This window comes from Falco cherrug, chromosome 5 (assembly GCF_023634085.1).
Source record: "Falco cherrug isolate bFalChe1 chromosome 5, bFalChe1.pri, whole genome shotgun sequence".
Lineage (NCBI taxonomy): Eukaryota > Metazoa > Chordata > Aves > Falconiformes > Falconidae > Falco > Falco cherrug.
This window is the reverse complement of record NC_073701.1, coordinates 68,782,003-68,806,416: the sequence shown is the minus strand read 5'-3', so window position 1 is coordinate 68,806,416 and position 24,414 is coordinate 68,782,003. Positions and strand designations below refer to the sequence as shown.

The window sequence follows — 24,414 nt, the reverse complement described above, 5'->3', positions numbered from 1 at the left end:
CTTATGGGGACTGGAAGCAGTTGCTGTGTTTGTGTTGACTGGCCACGGTTTTCAGATGCTGGGGGTTTCCAAAGCAAATGAAATGTTATTCATCAAAGCGGGCTCCCTCCCCTACTTTCAGTTGTTGAAAATACTACAAAGTAAGATGGAAAGAAACATGTAATCCTTCATCATCACAGTGAGGATTTACTTGTTTGTTTAGATTCCCTGTCTGTTCCAAATGTTCTGCCAGAGAAAGCCCATCCAGGCTCCGGGAGTGCTTGACACACATGAAAAAAACTCTAGATGCATATAGGAGATAAATCCAGCAGAAGACACTGCCTCTCCTCACAGCACACCAGTGCAGCAATCATCTGAAAGGCCCACTTGCACAATAAAATAGCTCAGGATGCTTTTTGTAGGAAAAAGGGGGCAGAAACAGATGTTGATGGTGGCTCTTCTACATGAGAAACTTTATGGAAGGGCTGTCCTTGAGCCCCAGGCACCTCCTCTTTTTCTGCTTGGAAAATGTTGCCCAGGTAGAAAACACAGAACTTGGTGCCTTTGTGGTCATTTAAATGAGAGAGTCATATTCAGAGGGTGATTCTTCCCACTGCCCTAGGAGGTGGAGATCACCCTTTTGAAGGCTGTCCCTCCCTGCAGTCATTACAGGGGAAACCAAAAGAGAGGAAAAAGAGAGGAGCTCAGACCCGAGGCTCACTTTTGACTGCTTAAAAGGAGGCAGCTGAATCCTGTCCGGAGGAACACAAGTGCTTTGCATTGAAACTAGCCAGCAGTCTTTGTAGCTGGTGTTTCTCATCCCATTGTTATTGCTGCACCTACAAACAGAGAGCAAGTCAGAAACAGGGGTGGTAAACATGGCAGTCATGTATAGCTGAGATGAGGTAGACCTCTGGGTCATCCTAGGATGAGGTAGTAGAAGAACAATTGTCCAACAGATGTTTTGCATTTGCACCATTATCCAACCCAGCAGTTTTGAAAATGCCCTGTGAGCTGCTCTTCTAGTGATGCCTTGGATGCAACACCTTTGAAGCTGGCTCCTTTTTTTTTTTTGCCTATCTAGGAGCCAAAGGCATGAGTGGACATCAAGAGCTTGATGACCCTGCTGGGAGTAATGCGACAGTAAGTTGGTAGTGGGTAGAATAGGAGGGGCAGTTTTCAGCCAATGACACTGTCCCCGGGCCCCCAAATCACTTCTGTTAAAAGTTATGAGATCTTGAATGCTCCTAGAGACTGCTGAGATTTTACCCTTTAGGGTTTTGTCTCAAAGAAGCCTGTAAAATGAGATATTTAAGACAACTCAGTTCTTGAAAAGGCAAACCCAACCAGTTCTGTGTTGTGCAGGTGCCGTCCTTATTTCACACTTCGACATCAAGAGCAAAGGGCAGGCTCACATCAAAATCTGGGGTTTCTGAAGGGCTGCTAAGGTATCAAATCTAGGGTTTTCCAAAGTGACACCCCTTTGCCTGAACTCCAGTTTTGTAGCAGAAATAGGGCATCCTACCTTCATAAATCCAATGTAGCCTCAACGGGCTGGACAAGTCTGTCAAAACAGGTCATAAAAGTGATGGTGAATCACTATTATTGGTAAGACCTACAATTTTGGGTCTTGCCTGAATACAGAAGTGAAAGAGAGGATTTTACAAAAAAAGGTATAAAAAAAGAATAGAACTTCCAAAAAAAGCAATCTGCTTTTGAAGAGCTGTTTCAAGGAACACCTGAATTAACCCTTGCTTCAGTAAGCTTTTGTGTAAAGCTCACCTGTTGCCATTTTGTTTCTGCTGTCCCCTCAGCTCATGTGCTCCTCAGTCCAGAAAGCCCTGTTTGAGGAGGAGGACAGAGTGAAGAAGCTGCAGCAGAAAGTGGCGACACTGGAGAAGCGCAACAAGCAGCTGCGAGATCGGGTGAAGAAAGTCAAGAGGTCTCTCCGGCAAGCTAGGAAAAACACCAGGCACATGGAGCAGATGAACCGAAAGCTCAGCGAGAAACTTTCCTCTGTAGGTGGTCAAATCCCTTATATTAACTCTTTGAAGCAGGAGAACTCCCATGCTACCTACCTTAAAGTATAATGCAAGAGTAAGTGCTCAGGCCAGTGATAATGGCGAATTTTGCCTACATTAGATCAGGAACTGGCCCTCACACCTTCTCTACAGTGTGCTTCAAACCTTGCATGGAAAAGGAATCTGAACTTGTTTTAGATGCAGTGCTAGATTAAACGTGAATGCAAACTGGGTTTGGCTGTGTGTTGGAGGCACAGCCCAAAGCTGTGTCCTCACCGTCTTCAGTGGACACAGAGTCAGACAGTGGTCTGTACCTCTCTGCCCTCACCTCACTCTGTCTCCATCACCACTTTGATGAAAGTGCCAGTTCAGCCCCACAGGATGTTGCAGGCCCTTGGTGCCGGAGCTGTTCTTGCCAGCTTATCTCCTCCATGTGGGCTGGGCAGGCAAGGCCAGGGGGATATACAGAGATGGTTGCTGTGGGAAGGATGCAGGGATGAATGGCCTTTGCTCAATCACCACCCCCAAGCTCTCAGCCTCCCTTAAGCTTGACTGAAGTCTACACCCAGTGCCTGAGCAAAGGCTACGTCTGGGACACACTCAGTTTGGGCCTCGCTTTGAAAGGAAGCACAGATGTGCTCAAATTGTCTTAAGAGCATTTCTAAATATCCCTAAATATTTTTATTTAAAATATCTAATATTTTTTATTTTACCAGGAAGTGCCTCAAGGGTCTCAGTAACTCCCTCAGGTGCCTTTATTGTTGCTCAGCTAAAAGGGCTGGAAACCACATCATTTTGGGACCATGTCTAGGGCCTAATCAAACCCCTCAGTCAGGAGGGGACTTAGCCTGGCTATTAGTGGGTGCTGGCTTAGGCCCAGCAGACAATTTCAGATCCCATTTTCAAGCAGGTTTTATTTACAGTGTGGACAAGGCTTCAAGTTTTGTAATCACTGTTTGAGATATAATGGAGGTTGCTGGGCAGCCTCACTTAGTTACACTTAGATGCTGTAGAGACCACATCAATATCAACAGGGCATTAAAAATTAAGGTAGTTTATATATGTATATATTTTAAAATCCTATAGAAAATATTTTTATTACACATTTGATATAGTCTAATTTCTTAAAATATGAAGTAATACCCATTTCTTGGTTATCTTGTTGAAAAAAAAGTCATCATGTCCTTTATGAGTCATCTACAACATCAATATTCATGACTGATAACATTTTCAGCTGTGTTAATGTATCAGAGCATATCTTGGGTCTTGATGCTTAACCAACCTTTCTTCATAACAGGGCGCCATAAGGAGAGAAAGGTAGAAGAAGAGATTTTGTGTTCTTCTTTCCTTCTCAAAGTAATTTTTCTTGCTCCAAGCCTAAGGCCGAAGTGCAGATGTGCTTCATGCTTTTTGACAGGGGCAGCCCGTGCTTGCCCAGCCTGGAGCAACACCGACAGTCTGCCAGGGTTAAACCTGATTTGTACAAGGTGGACTGATCCAGGTGATCTTTAACATAAGAGGTGAGGTCCTCAGAAAAAACAGTGTGCGGACCACTAGTCTGCTCCTAACTTGCCATACGTACCAGATCACTGCATGGTCTCCATACTGTGTCTCAGCACTCAAAATTAAAGTATATCCAGGATACAGCCCTGCTGGACCACGCTTTAACTATCCCTGTGCTAGGAAAAGCCCGTATCACCTTTCAGCCATCAGCTTCATTCCAAGCTGAACTCAGAAGTTAAGCCTTGTGTTGGCTTCTAGGATGCTGCTGAGTTTAATTACCTTCCAGTTTTTCTCCTTTTGGAAATAGAGCTTCCCTCCCCCTCCCCACCCCTTGAAATAATATTGGCATTTCTTAAGATTCTGACTCCTCCACAAGCTCTGCTGGTTTCAAAGGCTCTGCCTACCGAATCAGCACAATTTGAGTTGTTTTGTGCTGTAGTCAGCAATGCTGTTTCCTGAGAAATACTACAGACCCAAGGCTTCCCTAGAAGCCATCAAGAGATTTTAACTCCAAACTTTAAATCCATAGGAAAGTAACTACTTTTTTTTTTTTTTTTTGGGGGTGTGTGTGTGTGTGTGTTTCTGGTTTCTAAACTGCTGTTTAAATAAGTGAACTGTTTTTCCTGGTATAGGTATTAAAAGTCTGTGTTTTAATTTTTTGTTAATAAAAATATTCCCTCTGTTATTCATTCACATTTTATAAATGTTTGTATAAAGCTGAGAAAGTATAGTTAATATAGCTACACCTTTGCTATTCTTACAAATCTTCCAAACACGGTGTTGAAAAAGCTTTTTCTTTTGGCTGATGTTTCTTGTCTTTTGATTAAAAGATTAGAATTTTCTTCCTATTTCCTCCTTTTATCTAGCTTAAAAAAAAAGTAAACCATTTTGTTCTCCTTGTCAGTTTTGTGAGAGTTTTGTTACTTTGTAAAGAAAACAAAACCAACACTCCCAAATGCAAAATCCAAGTGCAACCCAAAATGTCCCCTCTGCATACAAAACCAAAAAAGATTGTTTCCTTGGAAGTTTTTTTCCTTTCATTCCTGCATGGTTTTGGATCATTTCCAAAGATAAGGACTAGCAGTCAGATCAGATCACAAGCTAACCCTCTCAACAAGTAGCAGGGGGTGCCAAGCCCAAATAAAAATGCTATTACAGTGTTACCACTGATTGCCTGTCCCTGGTGGGGACAGTATCCAGAGTGACCAGGGAGGCTGTATGGGCAGGCAACATGAGTGCAAAGAGGAATTTGGGTTACATCCATCAGGTTGGTGCATGTCAAATAGGGCCTGACACATACTCTAATTTTTAGCCCACTTTATAGCAACTTCAGGGGCCAGCTAATTTGGAAACCCGCAAAAAGGACAAAATTCCACGCTGTTTTCTGAATTAATGTGAAAGGCATGATTAAGTCTGTTCCTCTTGAAGGGCTATGTGGGAGAAACTGGGGTGTGGAAACGCAGAGGCTGGATGGGTTAGCAAGGGATGGTGTAGAGACTCAAAACACAAGGGGGGTTGGGGGCAGGTAGAGAAAGGAAGCAGAAGTGCTCAAATGAGGAGAGCAATTGCTTAGAAACAACACCAAATGCAGCAGCCCCCCATGAAAAGTTCAAAGATGCTTTACAAATTAATAACATCTGCTTCTGCAAACACATCAGGAGCTTGAAGCTGCCAGAATGTCTGTAGGGCCAGTGCTAGGGGTTCCCATAGCAGATAAAGCCAGAACTGGGGGCAAGGAGTGGCTTTTCAACATCTTTGTTCACCATGGAGGAATTTAGGGATGCTCTCATGGCCAAATCAATTTTTCCTGGTGGATCCAGAGGAGGACAAGAAGAAGTGAAGGAGCAAAATGAATAGCAACAAATTGGAAGGACAGAGAGCAAGTGGGTATGCACAGTGACAAAGAGTAGACTTATCTGAGTGAGTGACAGAGAACAAAAATAAATGAAATGCAGTGTAGATAACATGAAAAGATATTAATGGGGGAAAAGAAAAACAGTCCTATCTTTTCCTATGAAATGAGATGCTCTGAACTGGCATCAGCCATCTAACATTGTATATAATTAGTGGTCAATTAGTCAATCAATTGGGTCAATATATATCACGATGATAGAGAGGTTACAACATACCATTCTATGAAAACATTGGCTGAACACTTAGCAGCAATCATAAAAGGTAGGTGAAGTGGCAGAATTTGTTAGGAAAGGGCTAGAGACCACCATTGCGCTGCTGAGTATGAGGTATGCCCACTTCTGGGAAGCAGTGTGCAGTTATTCCCTGTCTCAAAAGAAAGTGTCTAATAGGAAATGTATAGAGAGGCAACTTGAAAAATCTAAAAACTAGAGGAGCTTCATATGACAAGCAACCATATTTTCCAGGCCTTTGGGCTGGAGAAGAGAAGAGACAGGAGAATGACGGAGGGAAACGGGAGAGGGGAAATGCTGGGATTGTCCTTTTTTCACCAATGGCACCACCAGCACCACCAGTACCACCAGCACCACCACCACATGTCTCTGTTGTGCTTTTTCAGTCACTGGTTAAACTTTTGCAAGGTTTATGTGTCTCACCACAGCAGAAGTGGATACTTCAGATGCTGATCTGCACCCAACAAGCACCTTCTGTCCTTAGACTTTACAATAGGTTTTTCTGGATTTTTTAAAAGGGGATCCTTACAGAGTAAAGTGCATCAAACGAACTGTATTATTTTTGCTTAAATCCCAAGCACTGTCCTGGTTAAACAAGTCTATCTGGGTAGCTCAGGAAGAACCATATAGTACAGGAGGATTTATGGAGAGCAGAAAATGTTAGCAGCACTCTTTGCTCCTTAAGACCAAAACCACTGAGAAGAGAACAACTTCCACGTTTGAACAATAATTTAGGGAAATAACCATGTTGTTCTGTTTGGGTTTTAGCAGAAGGGTTTTTTTGGAACAGAAAAGCATATTAATGTTTCAGAGCTGTATCAGTAAAGCCCATTTCTAAATATGCAAAACTTCTCGCCAAGTTAAATAATCTCGTTAATGAGGCAAAGGAGCCCAAATTCATTTCTAAAAGTAGGACAAAAAACATGAAGGGAAAACTGTGGAAAGCAGGTAAAACTGACAAGGTATGTCATTCTTTCTTATAATAAATCTAAGTAATTGCAAGGAAATTTCATTTTCCTCCCCATTTAACCCCAATTATTTTCATTTAATCACAGAAACATTGCTATTTCCCTCCAAACTAGACTGCTTTGCGTGTGAAACACCATTTCCAACATGTGCTTGGGTTTAGGCATATTCCTAATCCCCTAAAACAAACACAGTGAGCAGGACAGCACGTCCCAGCATATGTGGCACTGCTGGGAGGGCCTGTTGGCCCTGGTGGCATTGACTCCACGGCAAACCAGGCCAAGTCATCCCAACAGGGATTTCCCAGGTGGCATCAATGCTAACACCTGGGGAGGCAGATGTAGTTGGGCAGGAGTGATTCTGTCTTTCTGAGGGGTCATCTTTTGGTAGATCAGGATTTGATGTGGACAACAGTGAGCTGAGCGGGAGTGCTGCCGTGCCGGGGGGCAGGGGGCTCTGCGGGGGCTCTGGGCAGCCGGGCCGAGGGGCCGAGGCCAGTGGTGTGAGGGGCAGCGGGGCTCAGTGCCGGGCCCTGCCCGTGGGGCACAGCAGCCCCCGGCAGCTGCGGGCTGGGGGCAGGGGGCTGGGAACTGCCCGGGGGAAAGGGCCGGGGGGGCTGGGCACAGCCGCTGGGCAGGAGCCCCCAGCGTGCCCAGGTGGCCAAGGGGGCCAGCAGCGCCCTGGCCGCTGTCAGAAGCGCTGTGGCCGGCAGGGCCGGGGCAGTGCCCGTCCCCCTGTGCTGGGCACCGGTGCGGCCGCCCCTCGGGGCCTGGGCTCAGGGTCGGGCCCCTCAGGGCAGGGGGGACGCAGAGGGGCTGGAGCGTGTCCAGAGCCGGGCAGGGGCTGGGGCAGGGGCTGGGGCAGGGGCTGGGGGGGGGCGGGGGGAGCTGGGGGGGTCAGCCTGCAGAGGGGGGGCTCAGGGGCACCTGGTGGCTCCCTACAGCTGCCCGGCAGGGGCTGTAGGCAGGGGGGGTCGGTCTCTGCTCCCAGGGAACAAGCGCCAGGGCACGGGGAACCGGCCTCACCTTGTGCCGGGGGAGGTTTAGGTGGGTGTGAGGGGAAATTCCTTCATGGAAAGGGTGGCCGAGCCCTGGCACAGGCTGCCCGGGGAGGGGGTGGCGTCACCAACCTTGGGGGTGTTTAAAGACGTGCAGATGCGGTGCTTGGGGACATGGTTTAGTGGTGGGCTTGGCAGTGCTGGGGTAATGGGTGGACTTGATGATCTTAAGGGTCTTTTCCAACCTAAATGATTCTGTGATTCTAAGACTTGGTTGGCTTTCCTTGGTGGGCTTGGTAGCATCATACTACTCCTGAGGCGCCTGGTAGTTTCTTCTGCTGAGAGTGTCTTAGCAATTGCTTGCCGCTTTGGTTAGTGTTTATTGTGTGCAATCTCTCCCTTTGGTTATCTGCCTATGAATAGGTGGGTTTTTTTTTCTTTTTACTGACATTTTCTACAAAGAGCTATTTTTCTGAACAAGGTGGTGATGGTGGTGAATAATTGTTTTGAAACATAAAAATATAATCAGTGAAGTGACATTTTCTTTGGCAAACTCCAACTTTGGAGTCATGACAAAAGTTGGAAGAAGTCTTTTCACATGCTTATACCCCCCTGCTCCATCAAAAATCAGCAGGAAGCCTTCAAAACGTTTTGGTTTTGCAATGCACACACACCCAGCAAAGCCTTCGTGGTGCATCATGGCTAAAACCACAGGAAATGCCCTTAATAAACATTCCTGAGTCTGTCTTGGGTCTTCAACCCGACTGGACAGTCAGGTTGTCAAAGATGGCAGCACAGACAGCACATGCCAGCAGAGATAAAAACAGATTTTTATCCTATGTCCACTCCAGGATGCCTCCACAGTGCCCTGGGCCTGGGGCTTATGCTGGGGAGGCCACAGTCTGTGCATCCAGGGAGGTGCCATAAGGACAAAGGTGCTTCAAGAAGCTCAGAAAAGAGACAAGGAGTAGCTACAAGAAAGAGACTGGAGCTGGAGAACTCATAGGGCCAGAACTGGTCTTACAGAGGTGGCCACCAGTACTTGGATGGGATTCCAGGAAAAGGGAGAGCCACGGCCATCAAGGGTGTATGTAAGGGAACCCAAAGGTCCCCACTGGTGAGGACTCAGTTGTGTCAGTGACATTTCAGTGAGGTGAGAAGAGGTATTGGTTTGATTCAAAAACAGAACTGCAGAGGACTGGTGGGTGGTGAGTGCCCGAGAAAGTTGCAGGATGCTGCAGGCAGCACAACGCAGGGACTGAGCAAAAGCCAGAGCGTTCAGCCCATTTGCTCCAAGCTCACCAAAACCTCTTGCTTCTTTGGACAAGTGTCCAAACATCAGGCATGGCTACAATTTCAAATCTTAACTTTGAATTACCAAGAAAAATTGGTAGCCTTAATGAGAACAGACCCAAGTTGATGTATTGGCAGCAGAAGTCTACTGGAGATTGGGGAAAATCCTCTAACCGTGAGCTGGACAGAGCTTTGGTCTCAGCTGGTGCTGTGCCCACAAGCCAACCCACAAATACTATTAAACCCCCCCACATTAGCTCAGGCATGTGGGTATATATAGCTTCCATGTCACTCAACTCACCTGGCCAGAAAGAAAGGCAGTTGGATCTACCAGACTAGTCTGCAGCCGTCTATGTCAACATGCCCCTCCAACCCTCCAAACCCCTTGGTACAGAGTCTAGAGTGGGTTTTGTCTTGCCACGTTTTGTCACAAAATAAAGTGTGTAGGAGCTACAGTGCTGTTTGCAGTTACCTAGCTCTAAGTCAAGGTGGGAACCAAGTGGAAAGTTTCCTACCAGCATGAATCTTTCTGAGTGTCAGACAGGTGATTGCTGACTGTACCCTCTGAAAGTCAGATTTTTCAGCATCCTGCCCTCCTGACATACAGCAGAGCAAGTCACCCAGAAACCGGCCACCTTGATGAAGACAATGAAGTCAAAAGCACCCCATCACACACACTAGAGTAGACAAGTACTCCAAGCAGCGGGAGGAAAGTGGCCAGGGCCAGTGCTGGAGTTCTGCTTCAAATGAACTCCCTCCTCCCTCCCACCAAAGTTCTCTGAGGATTTTGCAGCCAGAATTTGCGTTGAAGCAGCTCACAGATTTAATCACTTCTCAGCTGCTGCCATGTCCCCCTATGGCACCCTGCCACTACCCTTCCCTGGGTGCGACCTGCTCCACTAATGTCAGCTCACCCTGTGAAGGTCACATCACCATGTACATCGCCACGTACAGGCAACATTTCCCCTCACATTGCTCTTCAAACGCTGGGCTGACTTCAAGAGGACCTTGCCAGTGTGTTGCTTGCTGCCATCCCTCACCAGGGGAGAGGGTTTATTAATGTGTCCTTCTCGGTCACTAGGGTAGAGTGCAGGATGCTGCAGGCGGTCACTAGGGTAGAATCAGAGAATTAGGTGCCAATCAGAAACACTGTGAGGCATTTTGCACTTGAGTGTGTTTGGCCCCATTCCCACCAGCTTTGGCCCTGACTGTGTCCCTAACATCTCAGAAGATCTGGAGTTGGCTGATAGGGCTCACAAGAGGCCAGGTCAAGTCCTTTATATCTGTGCATATGTTCACTTTTACCAGGAGCTCCTCCATCCACGCACAGTGAATTGACAGTTTGGTCTCTGCAACGTGGGCAGACACTGCCGTAAGACATGTTGGTCTTCAGTACCCAGCTCTCTACTTCATACACGTGTTATGGACCCAATTCTCTTCTCACACTAGGCAGGAGCAGCAATGACATTCAAGCCACTACTGATACTGCAGACAAACCGATTTTGCCAAGGCTGTGGCAGATTATGACCACATACATGCATTAGTGTGAAATAAAGCTCGGCAGTCAGAGCCAAGCTTTTCTCATCCCAGTCCCTTCAAAAAATCCCAGCTCACTCACAGTCCACAGCAAAGACCCCTCTGGGAGAGACAGCCTCTATCGTGCATGTGTTTCGTACCAGCAGACGGCCAGGAGCTGCATAGCTCCAGCTCTAGCTCCAGGTGAAACTCCAACACAGACAGCAATGAACAAGTGATCACATCTGTGATGGGAGCGACCCAGGCAAGCCTGCTGCTGACTTGAAAGCATAGCTTTTGGGTGTCAACTTGGCAGCATGGTAGAGAGTAAGAGGTGAGCTAAACCCATTGCTGTGAGTGTCCAGAGCACACAAAATGGCCTGGCTGCTTTTCTGCATTTCTAATTGCTCTTACAGACTCTTGGGATCTTTTCTGCAAGGAAGGCAGTCAAAAGGAAACCCAAACCCACATGGTTTTGGAAGGCCACCAGCTGCCAAAGTGCAGCCCATAGATCACAGTCTGGGAACAAACGCAACAAAATACTTCACCTTTCCACTGACTACATAGAGTCCTTAAAATGCTTTAAGCAAGGCATTGCACGATCCCCTTCCACTCAAAGTCAAGCAAAGGCACACTTAAATCGCTTTGTTCATATGGCAGTTCAATGGCAGGTCTGTATAAGAAAATTCAGGGATCCTTGAGTTTTGGCTCCTGCTCTAGTTTCTAAAATTGCCAGCTGCTCAAGTGGGGCAGGGAGGGGACATTCCAGCACATCAGTGAGGGGATGCAGCTCCTTGCAGGGGATGAATCAGAGAATTAGGTGCCAATATTTGGATCACTTATTCAGACAGGAACACACCTAGCAGAACAAAAGGGATGCGACGAATGTACTTTTGGCTGGAGCAAAGCCCAGGAAGGTGTCTTCTGCTCCTCGGTATCAAGAGTTCGTTTGATAGCCTTTTGAAAGTCTATACACAGTCCCTACACAGAGCCTAGGTCCTTCCAAGGGCCTGCCGTGATTTGGTACTCCTGATACACCTAGGCTGGCTGGCAGGAGCCAAACTGGGGAATCCTTCATGATAGGAACCATGGGGAGGTCATCTCTTTGCCATGACCATACACAGAGGATGACAAGCACTTGGCCACATAAATCATCACTTGCAGCATCTGCCCCAGTAGCTCTCCTAATGCTCCCCATACAAGCAGAGGCTGGAAACCTACTGCTTTTTCTCTGTGCCTCCTTGCAGTGTAGGCATGCTTTTTGGAGAGGAGAGAGGATTTTTGACACTTCTTTTTCCCTATTCTATTCTGTTTACTCTAGCAGATAGGCCATAATCCATACCATAATTTTTACAGGACTTAGTCAAATCCTGTCTCTGAAGTCTGTAAGTTTCTTGCCTGTCACCGGCTCTGTTCCCCCGTCCCATGTACACGTCACACAGGCTCCAAAGGAAATGTCCGCTTCTGCCAGGGCTTTGCTTGGCTGAGTCAGTGCTGGAACCCACATGCTCAGGATTTTCCTCTCTGCCCTCAGCCTCCCTGGCAGCCCTGGACCTGCAGCTGGAAGCAGGTCTTTAAGCTGCTGGTTGCTCAGTGAAGCAAATCTGCTCTGTGGATATGAGACCTCAGGCAGAAAAATTACATCAGAGGTGTTTCATTAGCTTCCCACAGAGCAATGAGAGAGTGGGTTGTCTCATGAACTTGTAGAGTAGAAGGGGAGCAGCAGCAGCCTGGTTGAAAAGTATTTCAGGTTACTCACAGAATCATAGAATGGTTTGGGTTGGAAAGGAATTTAAAGACCATCTTGTTCCACTCCCCTGCCAGGGTCACCTTCCACCAGCCCAGCTTGCTCCCAGCCCCATCCAGCCTGGCCTTGAGCACCCCCAGGGATGGGGCACCCACAGCTGCTCTATGCAACTTGTCCCAGTGCCTCACCACCCTCACAGTAAAAAATTTCTTCCTAATGCTTGATCTAAATCTACCCTCTTTCAATTTAAAATCATTACCCCTTGTTCTATCACTACATTCCCCTGATGAAGAGTCCCTCCTCCTTCCTGGAGGCTCCCCTTTAGGTACTGGAAGGCCGCAGTAAGGTCTCCCTGGAGCCTTCTTTTCTCTAGGCTAAAACCCCCAACTCTTTCAGCCTTTCCTCATAGGGGAGGTGCTCCAGCCCCCTGATCATTCTCTTGGCCTCCTCTGGACCAGCTCCAACAGGTCCCTGTTGTTCTTATACTGGAGGCCCCAGAGCTGGATATAGCACTGCAGGTGGGGTCTCAGAACAGTGGAGTAGAGGGGGAAAATCACCTCCTTTGACCTGCTGGTCATGCTTCTTTTACCCTTCACAGCCCAATTTCTTCATCTCTGATTACCAGGAGGTAAAAGTCTGATGAACAGAGATGCTCCCTTGGGGTCACTGGTGGCTTGGGAAGAGGACAGAGGGACCCTCACACTGAGCTGTGCCAGGGCATACAAGGCAAGGGCTGGACCAGCCAAGAAGGGAGGAGGAAAGTGCAGACCAGCAGGTTGTCCCAATCACTTGTTTATGCCTCAGATGACGTTTCTGTTCCACTTCCCCTGCCCAGAGAAAAGCAGAGAGCCTCCAAGGCAGAGGGGATTTATTTGAGCTGCCATGGCAGTAAAACCCAGGCAGACAACAGAGAGGATGATATGCCTGATCTCCACTCACCATCTGAGGAAAACGCATGACTGTATCACAAAGGGGTGTTCGCTCAAACTGTTCCCATGCATTTCCATGGGAATGGGGCAACTGTTATGGTTTCTGTTTTTTAATATTTCTTTTGTGATTATTTCTGAAATACCCTGCTAGCTGGAGACTTGGCCTCAAGAGATAAGGAAGAGGAAATGTCACAGGCTGTTGTCAATAAATTATTTTTCCCATTTCTTGATGCCAGGAAAAGCAACTCTTGCTGGTGGAAAACAGATCATGGGTTATGGTCTCTTCAAATTATGTATTGCAGAGATGCTATAAATTGCCATAGGCACCAATAGGTATAGCATGCTAGTTGGAAGCAACGGAAACATTTTCTGTAGTAAAAGAAAATGTCTTGTAACCTGATATGTCTTCTCTTGTGCATATATAGGTGATTCAGGCTAGTTTTAGGATTACAATCTATTCTTCTTCACATATAAAAATTAAGAGCTTCATTTTGCTCCCCACAAACGCAAGGTGAAGAGCTAATTCCTGCTTCAAGAAACACTACTTAGAATTGTGACTGGAACCAGCACTGCTTGCCGGGAGACCAGTGCAGCTGTGATTTTACAATGCTTCCAGTAGCTGTATTTGCATTGTTCAGGTTGAAAGTTCCCATGCTAGTGCCAGTCTCTGCCTCAGTGCATGGAAAAAATAATTTCCAAACTGTCAACCATCTCTGGGGCTGTCTGCAACTGAAAAACATTTTGTTTTTCTCTAAATATCTGTTGATTTTTTTACCATCGCCGTCTTTGGAGCAAAGAGCTGGAGTGTGATGAAGACATTTTTATATCAAGTCTACTATATCTATGGAAAATCCACCCCAGTTCAGGCAGGTTATAATGAATGGTTAACAGTTCTTCAACTGCAGACACTCAGCTAAGTCTCCCTCTTAAACCAGCTTCCCAGTCTTATGGACCACACTAGCACTGGCCACTGGTGGGATGCCCAGCACTGTGCCACAGCTGGGAGATACAGTGCAATAGGATGGTCCAGGTGGTGACACTCACTAAAAGTCTCTGCCAGAAAGCACTGTAGTTGCATCCTCATTTCACCGGGGAAGCCCATCCTGTTGCCACACACTTGGTACCTCATTCTTCAGGAGAAAAAAAAGCAACACTGGTCTGGAGTTGCTCCAAGATAGAGATTCCAGTCAAAAAACCAATGGTCTTGGCCTCATTTCCACTGAGATATAGGGGAACTAGGCTATTTTCCATGCCTGGGAGCCTGCAACACCAGGAAACCTCAACTAGATCAAAAAAACACCTCCTGTTCTCTTGTGTCCCTGTGGCATGAGAGAACATGGCAGTATCGGCTTCTTTTGGACGTAGGCCTGTTGTTTGAGATGCTCTCCTGGTAATCCATGTGCCTCCCGCAAGTGGTTCATGGTTGCACCAAACGTGAACCACCAGGTGCTCAGTTCTATAATCACGCTGCACTTCAATAGCCTGTCACAAAGCAGGGCTGTGAGTCAGAGAGTAGCTGAGATAAAAGAAGCTAATCCCTCTCCTCCACCAAGGAAGGAGCTCTTGGATGGGGTGGCAGGAGGACACTTAAAGGTGATGTCAATGAGGTGGGTGAATTGGTAAGAGCAGTTCAGGAAAATTATCTTTAAACACCCCATGACAGATGTCTCCACTTAGATCAGATTTGTCACAAGATCCTGAGCATCATTCAGACCTCATGAGCATGCCAAATCCATCTGAGACCCATAGTTACACCCCTTGCAGCTGCAGCATCTCACCTCCACAAGGTAACAATGATAATGCCTCCTGGGGACTGTTGCAATAGCAGTTGCCATGTTCATCACTGGGAATGGCACGTGCTGAGCTGCTGAGTGCGCTAAGGGATGTGTAGTGTATGATATAATAATCTAGTCTTACACTTCCACCATTCCTGCAACCCTCCATTACATTTGATAGCTATCACCCAAGCCCTGCCATGTAGGCACATCTGCAACAGGAGAGCCATTTAACAACCACTGTGGCAGCAAGGTCATTTAAGAGATAAAAAATGATTTCATACTGGTTGGAGACCAGTAGCTGGTTATGAGAATAGATTGCAGACCTCGTGGAAAAGGTACACACACTCTGATGGACAGTATTAGGGTTTCAACGGGGACTGGGCAGTATTAGATGGTCAATGCAGGCATTGAATCACCAGCAGTACAGGTCCTCCCAAATTAGAGTCACTTTAAGGGGGAGAGAAGACCCTGCAGAGACAGACTGAGCTGCTGGGTGAAAGGCTGCTGCATTTCTGCCTCCCAGCACAGCCTTGGTGGGTTTATTTCCCAGGCATCACCAAGTGCCTTCATTGAGACCATGCAGGGGGCAGAGCTGGCATGGGCAAGCACATGCAGAGGCAGCTACTGCATGTGGCACCTATAGATACATGCATGGCAGCTGTTTGGGCCAAAGGGACATCCCAGATAACTGGGCAGTTCCTTTATTTCAGTGGGTACCCAAGGAAATAAAATGGTAAATAAATAATAATAAATAAAAGGAGAATAAATAATAATAACTATAAAAAGATGGCCAATAATAATTTTTTTAAAATGACAAAATGAGTAAAATAATTTGTAACAAAATTGATAAAAATATAGATTTTTTTTTAAATCACAAGGTTGGAACCAGCCAATACTGCCACGTTGGTGACAGTGTCGGGTTTTAATACATGACCTGATACACAGTTCAGCACATGATTATGCACACATGGACCACGGGAAGTTAGAAACCATCATTCAACACCCTCCTCAGCACCCACCTTTTCATCAAGCTGTCAGCTGTGTCTGAAGCCCCAGGCTGGGTAGGGTCCCTCTGCCCAGACCTGGACCAAAACACAGCCAGGAGTACAGAACCCTCAGGGCCAGCTGCAAAGAACGTGGCTTTGAAGCCTGGTGGCACCAACACTGACCAAAGCAGGGGGAAGCCTTCATGCCAAAGCCTTATCCAGGTGCTCATCCTGAGGTTTTATCCAAGAGCAATTTAATATTAAAGGGGATGAGCAGTACCCATGCCCAGGACTAGCAGCTTCCAGGTGAGTGCACATATTCAGATGAAAATGCTGTGGGTGCCAGACCTGGAGGATAACATACAGTGATGTGCTGCAACACGCGTGAACGCTTCAGCAGGTATCTATACTTAGGGTAGGCTGGACAAGCATAGACAGCAAATACCCAACCTGTTGAGATACAGCCTGAGGCACAAGACATCAGCACCACTAATGATGTGCTTGACATCTGCCAGGAGCCTTCACAGCCTCTGCACAATTATGTAGGTGAGTGTAAGGAGGAGATAAGACACTGATAGCGGCTTGACATGGGCCTAGTGAACCTTAAATGCCGGGTGCAGGGGCTGCTCTCCTTGTAGCCATGTGGCTCATCCAGGGCCAGGGTATCTGGGGAGGGAAACAATTTTCACACATCCCCTAACACTGAATCCACTGCTTCATGCTTAGGCATGTGGTCCTTCAGACCTCCAGCAAAGCCTCGCCAGTGACAAAGCAAACACTGCCTGGGAACTGGATCTTTCTGCCCTTCAAAGCAGCATGGCAGCCCGACCCACATCTTTGGGCTGGAGGGGCTCCCTTGGCATGTAGGTGAAACCCCAGCTGCAGGGCACTTTTGCTGCACAACCAGCCCCAGCGTGCCAGGCCACAGGCAACTGCCCGAGACTTCAGACATCTCTTGCCTGGCCCCATCCTTGTGAGTGCGGTCATGCGGATCTAGCCTTGTAGCTGCACGCAGCTCACACAACATCCCAGTCCTTCCCCAAATGCAGCTGGCATGGACACTGCTACAAGGGGCCAGTACGTTGCCTCAGCTACCAGCTATTGCTGCCATGAAGCAAAAGCAAGTTCATCCTCTCCTCATATGTTTACAGTGCTCCCAAGCCCCATTCAGAAAGGTGCAAAATCTATCAGGCAAAGGCAGCAAGTGTGAAGCCATCCTACAGCAGACACAAAGCTTGCCCATGTTGTTTTCCAGGCAAAACTAAACCACCATGCACTGCGTTGGCTTTGCAAATATAATGTATCTCCTGATCTGGTAGGTCTGACTTGGTAGGAGGCGCTTTACACCAGCTGCAACTATCTTAAAACGCATATTGGGAATTCAGCTCGAGACGGCCAACTTCTCCTGCGGTGGCCGAGGCCGCATGGCACTGCAGTTGGAGCTGCGGGCAGCCCAGGGACAGGCTAGTGGGGTTCTGGATCCGGCCCTGGTCAATGGGCTGAGGTTAGTGCTGCACTCAGAGCCCCCGTGACGGGTACCTGGTTCTGTGTGCTGACTCAGGGGCTAAATGGGCTGCAGAAAGGAGCATGGGATCACACCAGTTTAATTAAAGACAATGGAAGGTTTCCAGCCACATTGTTACAGCCCACATGGAGACAAAAATCCCTGTTCTGCTAAACGATAAATTAAAATGAATTGTCATGCTGGGGATCAAGCTGATCTGAACTTTGTATTCCTCATCTGCTGTATGCTTAATTTTTGTCGTTTTTAATTGACTGCAGATTTTCTTTGGTTTTGCAACTTTATCTTCGAAGCAGGTTCTCTGTATTCTTTATAGAAATAGGCTTCAGGGTGTATGAGCAGGGCTGGTGAGGGGCTTTATGCTGCTGATAAGTATTTTCTCTACAGCAAGAGCCAGGGTCAAGTGAGATGTGATGTATGGTCTTCACTGATGAGCAAAGAGTGGGAGGAAGCAGCATATTTCCAGCCATAAAACAGGGGGACATTAAGAGGTTACAGGCAGCTTTGGAGACACAGAGCTTATTAGCCCAGTGGGTAGAAAATGCATTGCAGATGCAGCAGCCTTGCTGGAAAACCAGCAGGGAAGAGATGGTGAGGACCCGTGTAGGCAACAGACGGTACCCAGTGGTGACAGAGGGCAGCTGTGACAGCCAAGGCTGCTTCTCATGGATGTCACAACAGACAGCAGGGAGAAAATGGTCCTACTGCTGAGTCCTCTGCCTGAAATGTTCACCTGAGCGGCAAGCTGCCAGGAAAGAGAAGGGGGACAAACTTCTCTGGCATGATAAAAGACCTCAGAAAGCACAGAGATCTGGGTGCCAGAACAGGAGGGGGTTCTCAAGCTGTGCTCTGGCCACTGGGCTGAAGGTCACTTTTGGGATCCAAGTAGGTTTTTAGGTCTTCTCCTAACTGGCTTGCACACAAAGTCAAAGGAAGCCTGAGAAGTGGGAACTGGAACCCAGGTTCTAGTATCACATTTTACGGTTTTCTTCCATCCATTCCTCTTCTGTGTGGATGCTTCCTGATGCCCTAAGTTTCCTCTTTCTGAGGACATATATTTGGAGGAAGGGCCAAGGGCATTGCAGATTGATTTTCTGTTTCACTCAGGCTCCGTGATACAAGTGGCAATTTAGTAGGATAAGCCCATTCCTTTTTTCACTTTTTATGTATTTTGTTAAGAAGCATGAACAGGCAAAATTCCCTCTAAGCAATCATATTACCAGCCTAATTTGCTAGACTTTCATTAAAGCAATTAAAGATAGAATGATGCAATGACCCAATTCAGGACCCAATTAAGACTGAAGCAATAAATCAGTAGGTTTAAATCACCATAAGGCCATAGATAATCAAAACAAGTTATGAGGCTGATGCTAAACAGAATTACTGTATCAACATTGCCACAGGATGATTTGATGATTTAAAGAATGAAATATTTTCCAGTTGAAATTCCCAGCTCATCTTAGTACAACCAACTTAACGGTGATGGTCACAGCCTGGTACAGGTCTGTCAGCCTGCTGGGGAGCATTGCCTCGGTGCGCAGCAAACCAACCCTCCCGGGCCATGCAGTAGCCATATGTAGCCCTGGAAATGGTGGCTTCCAGAAACAGGTGCAGGACTCTGTCCATCTGTTCAGACATGTTTGGAGCTAAATCATCTCCTAAGTCTGTCACTACCTCCTTTGCCCCCAGGTCTCCTGCTAAAAAATTTTTCTTAACCACAGCTGTGGGCTTTTTCTTGAAGGTCTTTGTCTTTCTGCCAGTGGAATTGCCGAATAGTTGGTTCTGTCGGTAGATTTAATGTGAACCATTGGTAAACTCAAGCACATGGCACTTGCTGCGTAATGTGGCTTTTCTACCCCAAATGATTCCCTAGCCAGCATTGTGGCAAGGTATCCTTCAAGCAAGTATTTAGACTACCAACACATATTTGCATATATGCTCATCTTCTACATGGGAAAAAAGCAGCAAAATAGAGGGTGAAGGTTGAAAGCAAAACCTGAATTTGTATTTTGCTCCTTGGGATGTTTAACTAACTTGTACATTATCTGGACTTGTTTGCGAAGGTCAGTCAATGCTGCAGTCTGTTGCCCTGGACTGGTGAAGCCCATGACTAGAGAGGTTGTAGCATCTCCATCCTTGGAAATATTCAAAAGCTGTCTGGACATGGTCCTGGGAGACCTGGTGATCCTGCTTGTTGATCAGGGGAGTTGGACCAGATGACCTCCAGCAGGTCCCTACCATCCTCAGCTACTCTGTGGTTCTGTCTTCAAATTCCTGCAAAGCACATCTGAGACGAGCATATAAATACTACAAGTACTTAGGGAGGGAAGAGGAGCTGGACATCCCTCAACACAAGCCTTCAAGGCAATTGTCAGTTGACTCAGCAGTGGCCTCTGATGCTGACATGTTTGGTGGCAGTGAAGTTAAACATTGTCTTAAGAATTCAGCCCTAGCCTCATCAAAGCTGAATTCCCTCTCTAGATGTTGTGACCAAAAAGTACCCGAAAGCTTGCCCTTTCTTCTTCCTGCACAAGGAGTGTATGATAAAATGCTATCATTTCAATACTGAAAAGGCATTGTAGCCAAGTCCCAAGCCTTCAGTTTACGCCATTTTGTCCCTCTGCTTTGGTCTGACAGAGACATAATAATACAATATAGTATAGTAAACTATAATATACTATACTAAAATGTAATATAAAAATAAATTGTATTGTATGTAATAGAACTCCAATGTGTGTCGATCATGTACCCGTGTTCTGTTTGTTGAGAACAGGAGTTTATCCATTGGCTCCCATTGAAGGTCAGTGTGGGTTCACCGTGATTAAAACTTTGGTGGCACAGTTTTTCCCCCGCAGTAGATCAGGGATCCAATCCACTTGGGTGCTAAACTGAGCTGCCATGGATCAGAGACCGGGATGGAAAGTTACCTTTCAGATGCTACTTTAAGCAAATGCAAACTTAAAGTAGCTCTGCTATAAAGGTGATAGGTGACTCCAGCATGGATGGTGCCTGCCCAGCTGGCCTCAAACAAAAAGAAGTATTCGTTTGAGACTTACGCATTTCTGGTCACTACTGGGCTGCAAGCTGAGGCACTGCTCTTTCTTCTGCCCTGAAGAAAGAAAATGAAAAGCATACAAGTGCCTGTATGGCACCAAAGAAAGCACAAAGCTCACTAGTTCAATGGGAGCAACAAATTGCCTCTCAGCTCTATTATTATTATTATTCATGTCCCTAAACAAAACACTTTTATGAAGAAGGTAAACAAATCATTAATAGACCATAACTTTATCAGAATATTGCAATTATAAAAAGAACCCAAAATGAAAAAAGGAAACTTTTGAGTTCAGGATAAGTAAACTGTCTGGATGTCAGGAATTTATCCCAGAGTAATCCAGAAATCCCAAATTCCAAACAATCTGGAAATACTCAACTGAATACTTGCAGTACTGATCCAGATGGTCCTTCTTCCCCACCTCCACATCTATAAAAATGGTTATTACAGTAATCCAGCATCATCAAGAGGCCCCACAAAAATAGGGGCTCAGATGTGCTGGGCAGGGCACATACCCACCGCGATGAAGGTGGACCTTCTCCCTGAGGGATGTTCAGAGCTGGGAGGAGGTGTAATGTGATGGGAACAGCATGTGCCCTTCTCCCTGTGGCAGCTTATGGCATCCTGGGATTGCTCTGGGGCAGTGGCAAGCCCATATTCTCTCCTCATGGAGTCCCCAAAGGGATCCTTACAAGCCCATACATGAAAATATGTTTTTGTGGATGTATGGACAAGATGGGAGGTAGGCTTGGCCTCAAGGACAAAATTCAGTGAAGGCATAACCAGAGGAAGGGTAGGACTGTTTACTTTGCAAGGAAAATAGCGCTGTGCCTGATAGCCCTGTGCAGAATGTGTCCTCTTCAGCATCACCTGGCCATGGGGCCCTGAACCACAGGGGGTCTATCCCTGCTCAGACTGGAAGGTCTTTGAAGTTGGCACCTGCACATGCCCTGCTTCAACAGGTACCACTCATGCAAAACTCCTCTTGACTGCATAAAAAGAGCTGCCCATAGCCTAGTGATGCCCGCTGGAGCCCTGGTTCTGCTAAGGGGCAGTGCTGAGGAGCAAAGGAGCTGGGAAATTGGCTCGGTATAGCATGAAGAAAGGCTGATGCATGGCATAAACCAGACTCTCAGTGCATATTAACACTCAGAAAGCCTTCAAAATAAGGATGGTCCCCTTGCCTCCAGTGCAAACATGGCTGTGGATCTTGGCGAGGTTGCAAGCATAATATTTTCTATAGCTGCATCTTGGTCTTGTCCCCTTGGCTTCTCTGTACTGACATTTTATCTTATTTGTTTCAAACAGCCAAGAATTTGTTGTTGAACCAGTAACAGTGAAGAGAACCAAAAAAAAAATATCAAGTAAATACTGACATGACATCAAGAGCCCATCTCATAGTATCAGGATTTCAATGGTCCTTTGCTGTTCTGTAGGTCAAAGCAGTAAGTCAGTGGGTTGATGGACACTGATAATAGGCAGCTGTGGCCTTGCCTCAAAAAGTAACATTCCAGCATTTTGCCATGTTTGAACACTGGAGACATTCTTTGGTGTAACTAACAAATCATTCTTTTTACATCACATCAACAGAATTCTCATTGTCATCTTATCATACTTCACACCTCTTTTCAAATATATCCATAAGAATTAATAGAGAGAGGCAACTTCTATACTTTTGTTCTAGCAAATCTAAGACTAATCTCCATGTTGTTAGCAATGCTGTTGCAATTTTATCCTCCCTCAAGGCAGCCTCAAAAAGTAACTCTCCAGCATCTTGCCATGTCTGAATGCTAGAGATATTTTTCAGCCAACTGGCCCATCATTTATTTTACACCACACCAGCAAAGTTCTTATTGCCATCTTGTCATACTTTATGCCTCTTATCAAATATGCCCATAAGTATTGTTAATACAGAGTTTTCTTCTGCTGAAGTTTACACACTCCTATCAATTAGCCCCCAGCTACGCTGGGCACAAATAGTTGCCATTTCAGTTATGGTGGACAGCAAATACTGCAACACGCCCATATTGATTACTCATCAACAGCTCACCTCTATGTGATCCAGATCACAGGCTCTCCCTGCTCAGCTACACCAGGCACCGCTGTTACAGTCTTTTTTACCCATGATATCACATAGGGTTCAAATGTCCAAATCAGTTTGCCTCACATGGGGCACCAGTTGTCACAGCACAAGCAAGCTACAACAAGGCTTTTACCATGCTACTGTCCATGCTGTTTCTCCTTCCTCCAGAGACCAGACCAGACCAGACCAGACCAGACCAGACCAGACCAGACCAGACCAGACCAGACCAGACCAGACCAGACCAGACCAGACCAGACCAGACCAGACCAGACCAGACCAGACCAGACCAGACCAGACTCTTCTCTCTACTACATCTAAGTTCTCCCCTCTGCAAGCTTCTCCTCCATCCACCTCCCCTCCTACATGCCTCAGGGCTATTTAACCACTTAGTAGGAACAATCTACAGCTGCACATCATCCATGTCAATCAACCCACTGCCAAAATGTGTCTATGAGCCCACTGCTGACTGCAAAGGGACTAGTGAAAAATCACATCTCCTACCATAGAAGAGGCAAGGCCACCGCTGCATATTATCAATGCTAATCAACCCACTGCCTTCGTTCACATACAGTGATCTTCTACCCTGTCTCACTGGGAGCTAGGAGAAGCTTAGTGCACACTGGGTGACCACTGAGCCTACAGAGGAACCTGTGATTTTAAAACCAAACCATGAGAAGGTTTTCCTCATTGAGATCTTCATTTCATGATGAAATAAGGCATAGACCTTCAGCTACTCTAAGTCTACAGAATTTGAGCCAAACCAGGACAGCTAACTTACACAGTTGGGAGTGTGGCCCTGAATATGAAGGGATGGTCAGAGTTCAGGCTTGTGTCACATGGGAAGACTGCAGGGTCTTTCTACAGGATCTCCTGCTCCTCTTGGAACTGCAAATCATGCACTTGTGCCCCACTGTCACACTCTGCCTCCAACACCTCCTGCCAGCATTTTTGTACATGGTTGTACTTTTCCAAAGATGTACCTTCCCATGGATGCGCTTTTCCAGAGCACAAATAGGAGGTTGTCACATCTCTCCTGGTAGACCCCAGCATCTAATACTAGTTCTGTTGCCACAGCTGCATACCACAGCTTTGAAAGAGCAACTGGATTGGTTCTGGTCACTGTTTCTTCATTCACAATATAAAAGCTATTTCAGTAATTTGCCTTTGTTTTTATGTTGCTATGGGTTGGCCAGCTGATACTCAACCGGATGTCTAAAACAGTTTTGACCTCAAGTGTGGGCCCGCCTCCCGGCTGGGTGCCCAACAATGCTTGCCTGGGCATAGTGATTTTGCCAGCTGTTTTAAAAAGGAAAGGAATTCTTGTGTGCCAGTGAGTGGAAAGCCAGAAAAGCAGAAATAAAAGTGGGGAAATTGAGAATAAGAGGGGGAAAATAAAAAAAAACCACCCAAGTCATAACACACACCAGGAAACATGGTCTGAAGGAAAAGGAAACCAGCAATGGAGCTCACACACCAGTCTTTGGAGCCCACTGCTGACTGCAAAGGGACTAGTGAAAATCACATCTCCTTTCACAATTCCTACCATAGGCTGTGTAAGTCAGCAGGACCAGCTCAAAGGCTCTCCAACAACTACATACCCTTTCCTCAGCTCTGCAGAGATATTAGTGCCCAGGAGACAGCCATGTCTCTGTACGTTGACACTCAGCATCATTTCCAATGGCAGCTTTAGGAAGCACCTGAAGGACAAATCATGTTTTTATCCATTTCCCTGTGGAGTGAAATGGGGGAAAAAAATACAATCTCACTAGCCTCCTTTAGGACATAAAGTGACATCATTGTTCAAAATGTAACAGAGCAGTGGAGTAGCCATAAAAATTATTCACTCGCTTTCTTGCATGTGGGTGGAGACTCATGCATTCAAAAACATCAGACTTCACA

General features: G+C 46.5%; 1 protein-coding gene across 1 annotated transcript in view; it reads left to right on the top strand.

The window, feature by feature from the left end:
- CCDC3 (coiled-coil domain containing 3) overlaps positions 1-4,406 on the top strand; it is a 46,602-nt gene extending 42,196 nt beyond the window's left edge. The window contains exon 3 of the mRNA XM_055712613.1: positions 1,794-4,406. Within this exon, the coding sequence (XP_055568588.1) occupies positions 1,794-2,069 (276 nt within the window). The 3' untranslated portion in view covers positions 2,070-4,406. The remainder of the gene's footprint in view (positions 1-1,793) is intronic.
- Positions 4,407-24,414: the final 20,008 nt, after the last annotated feature.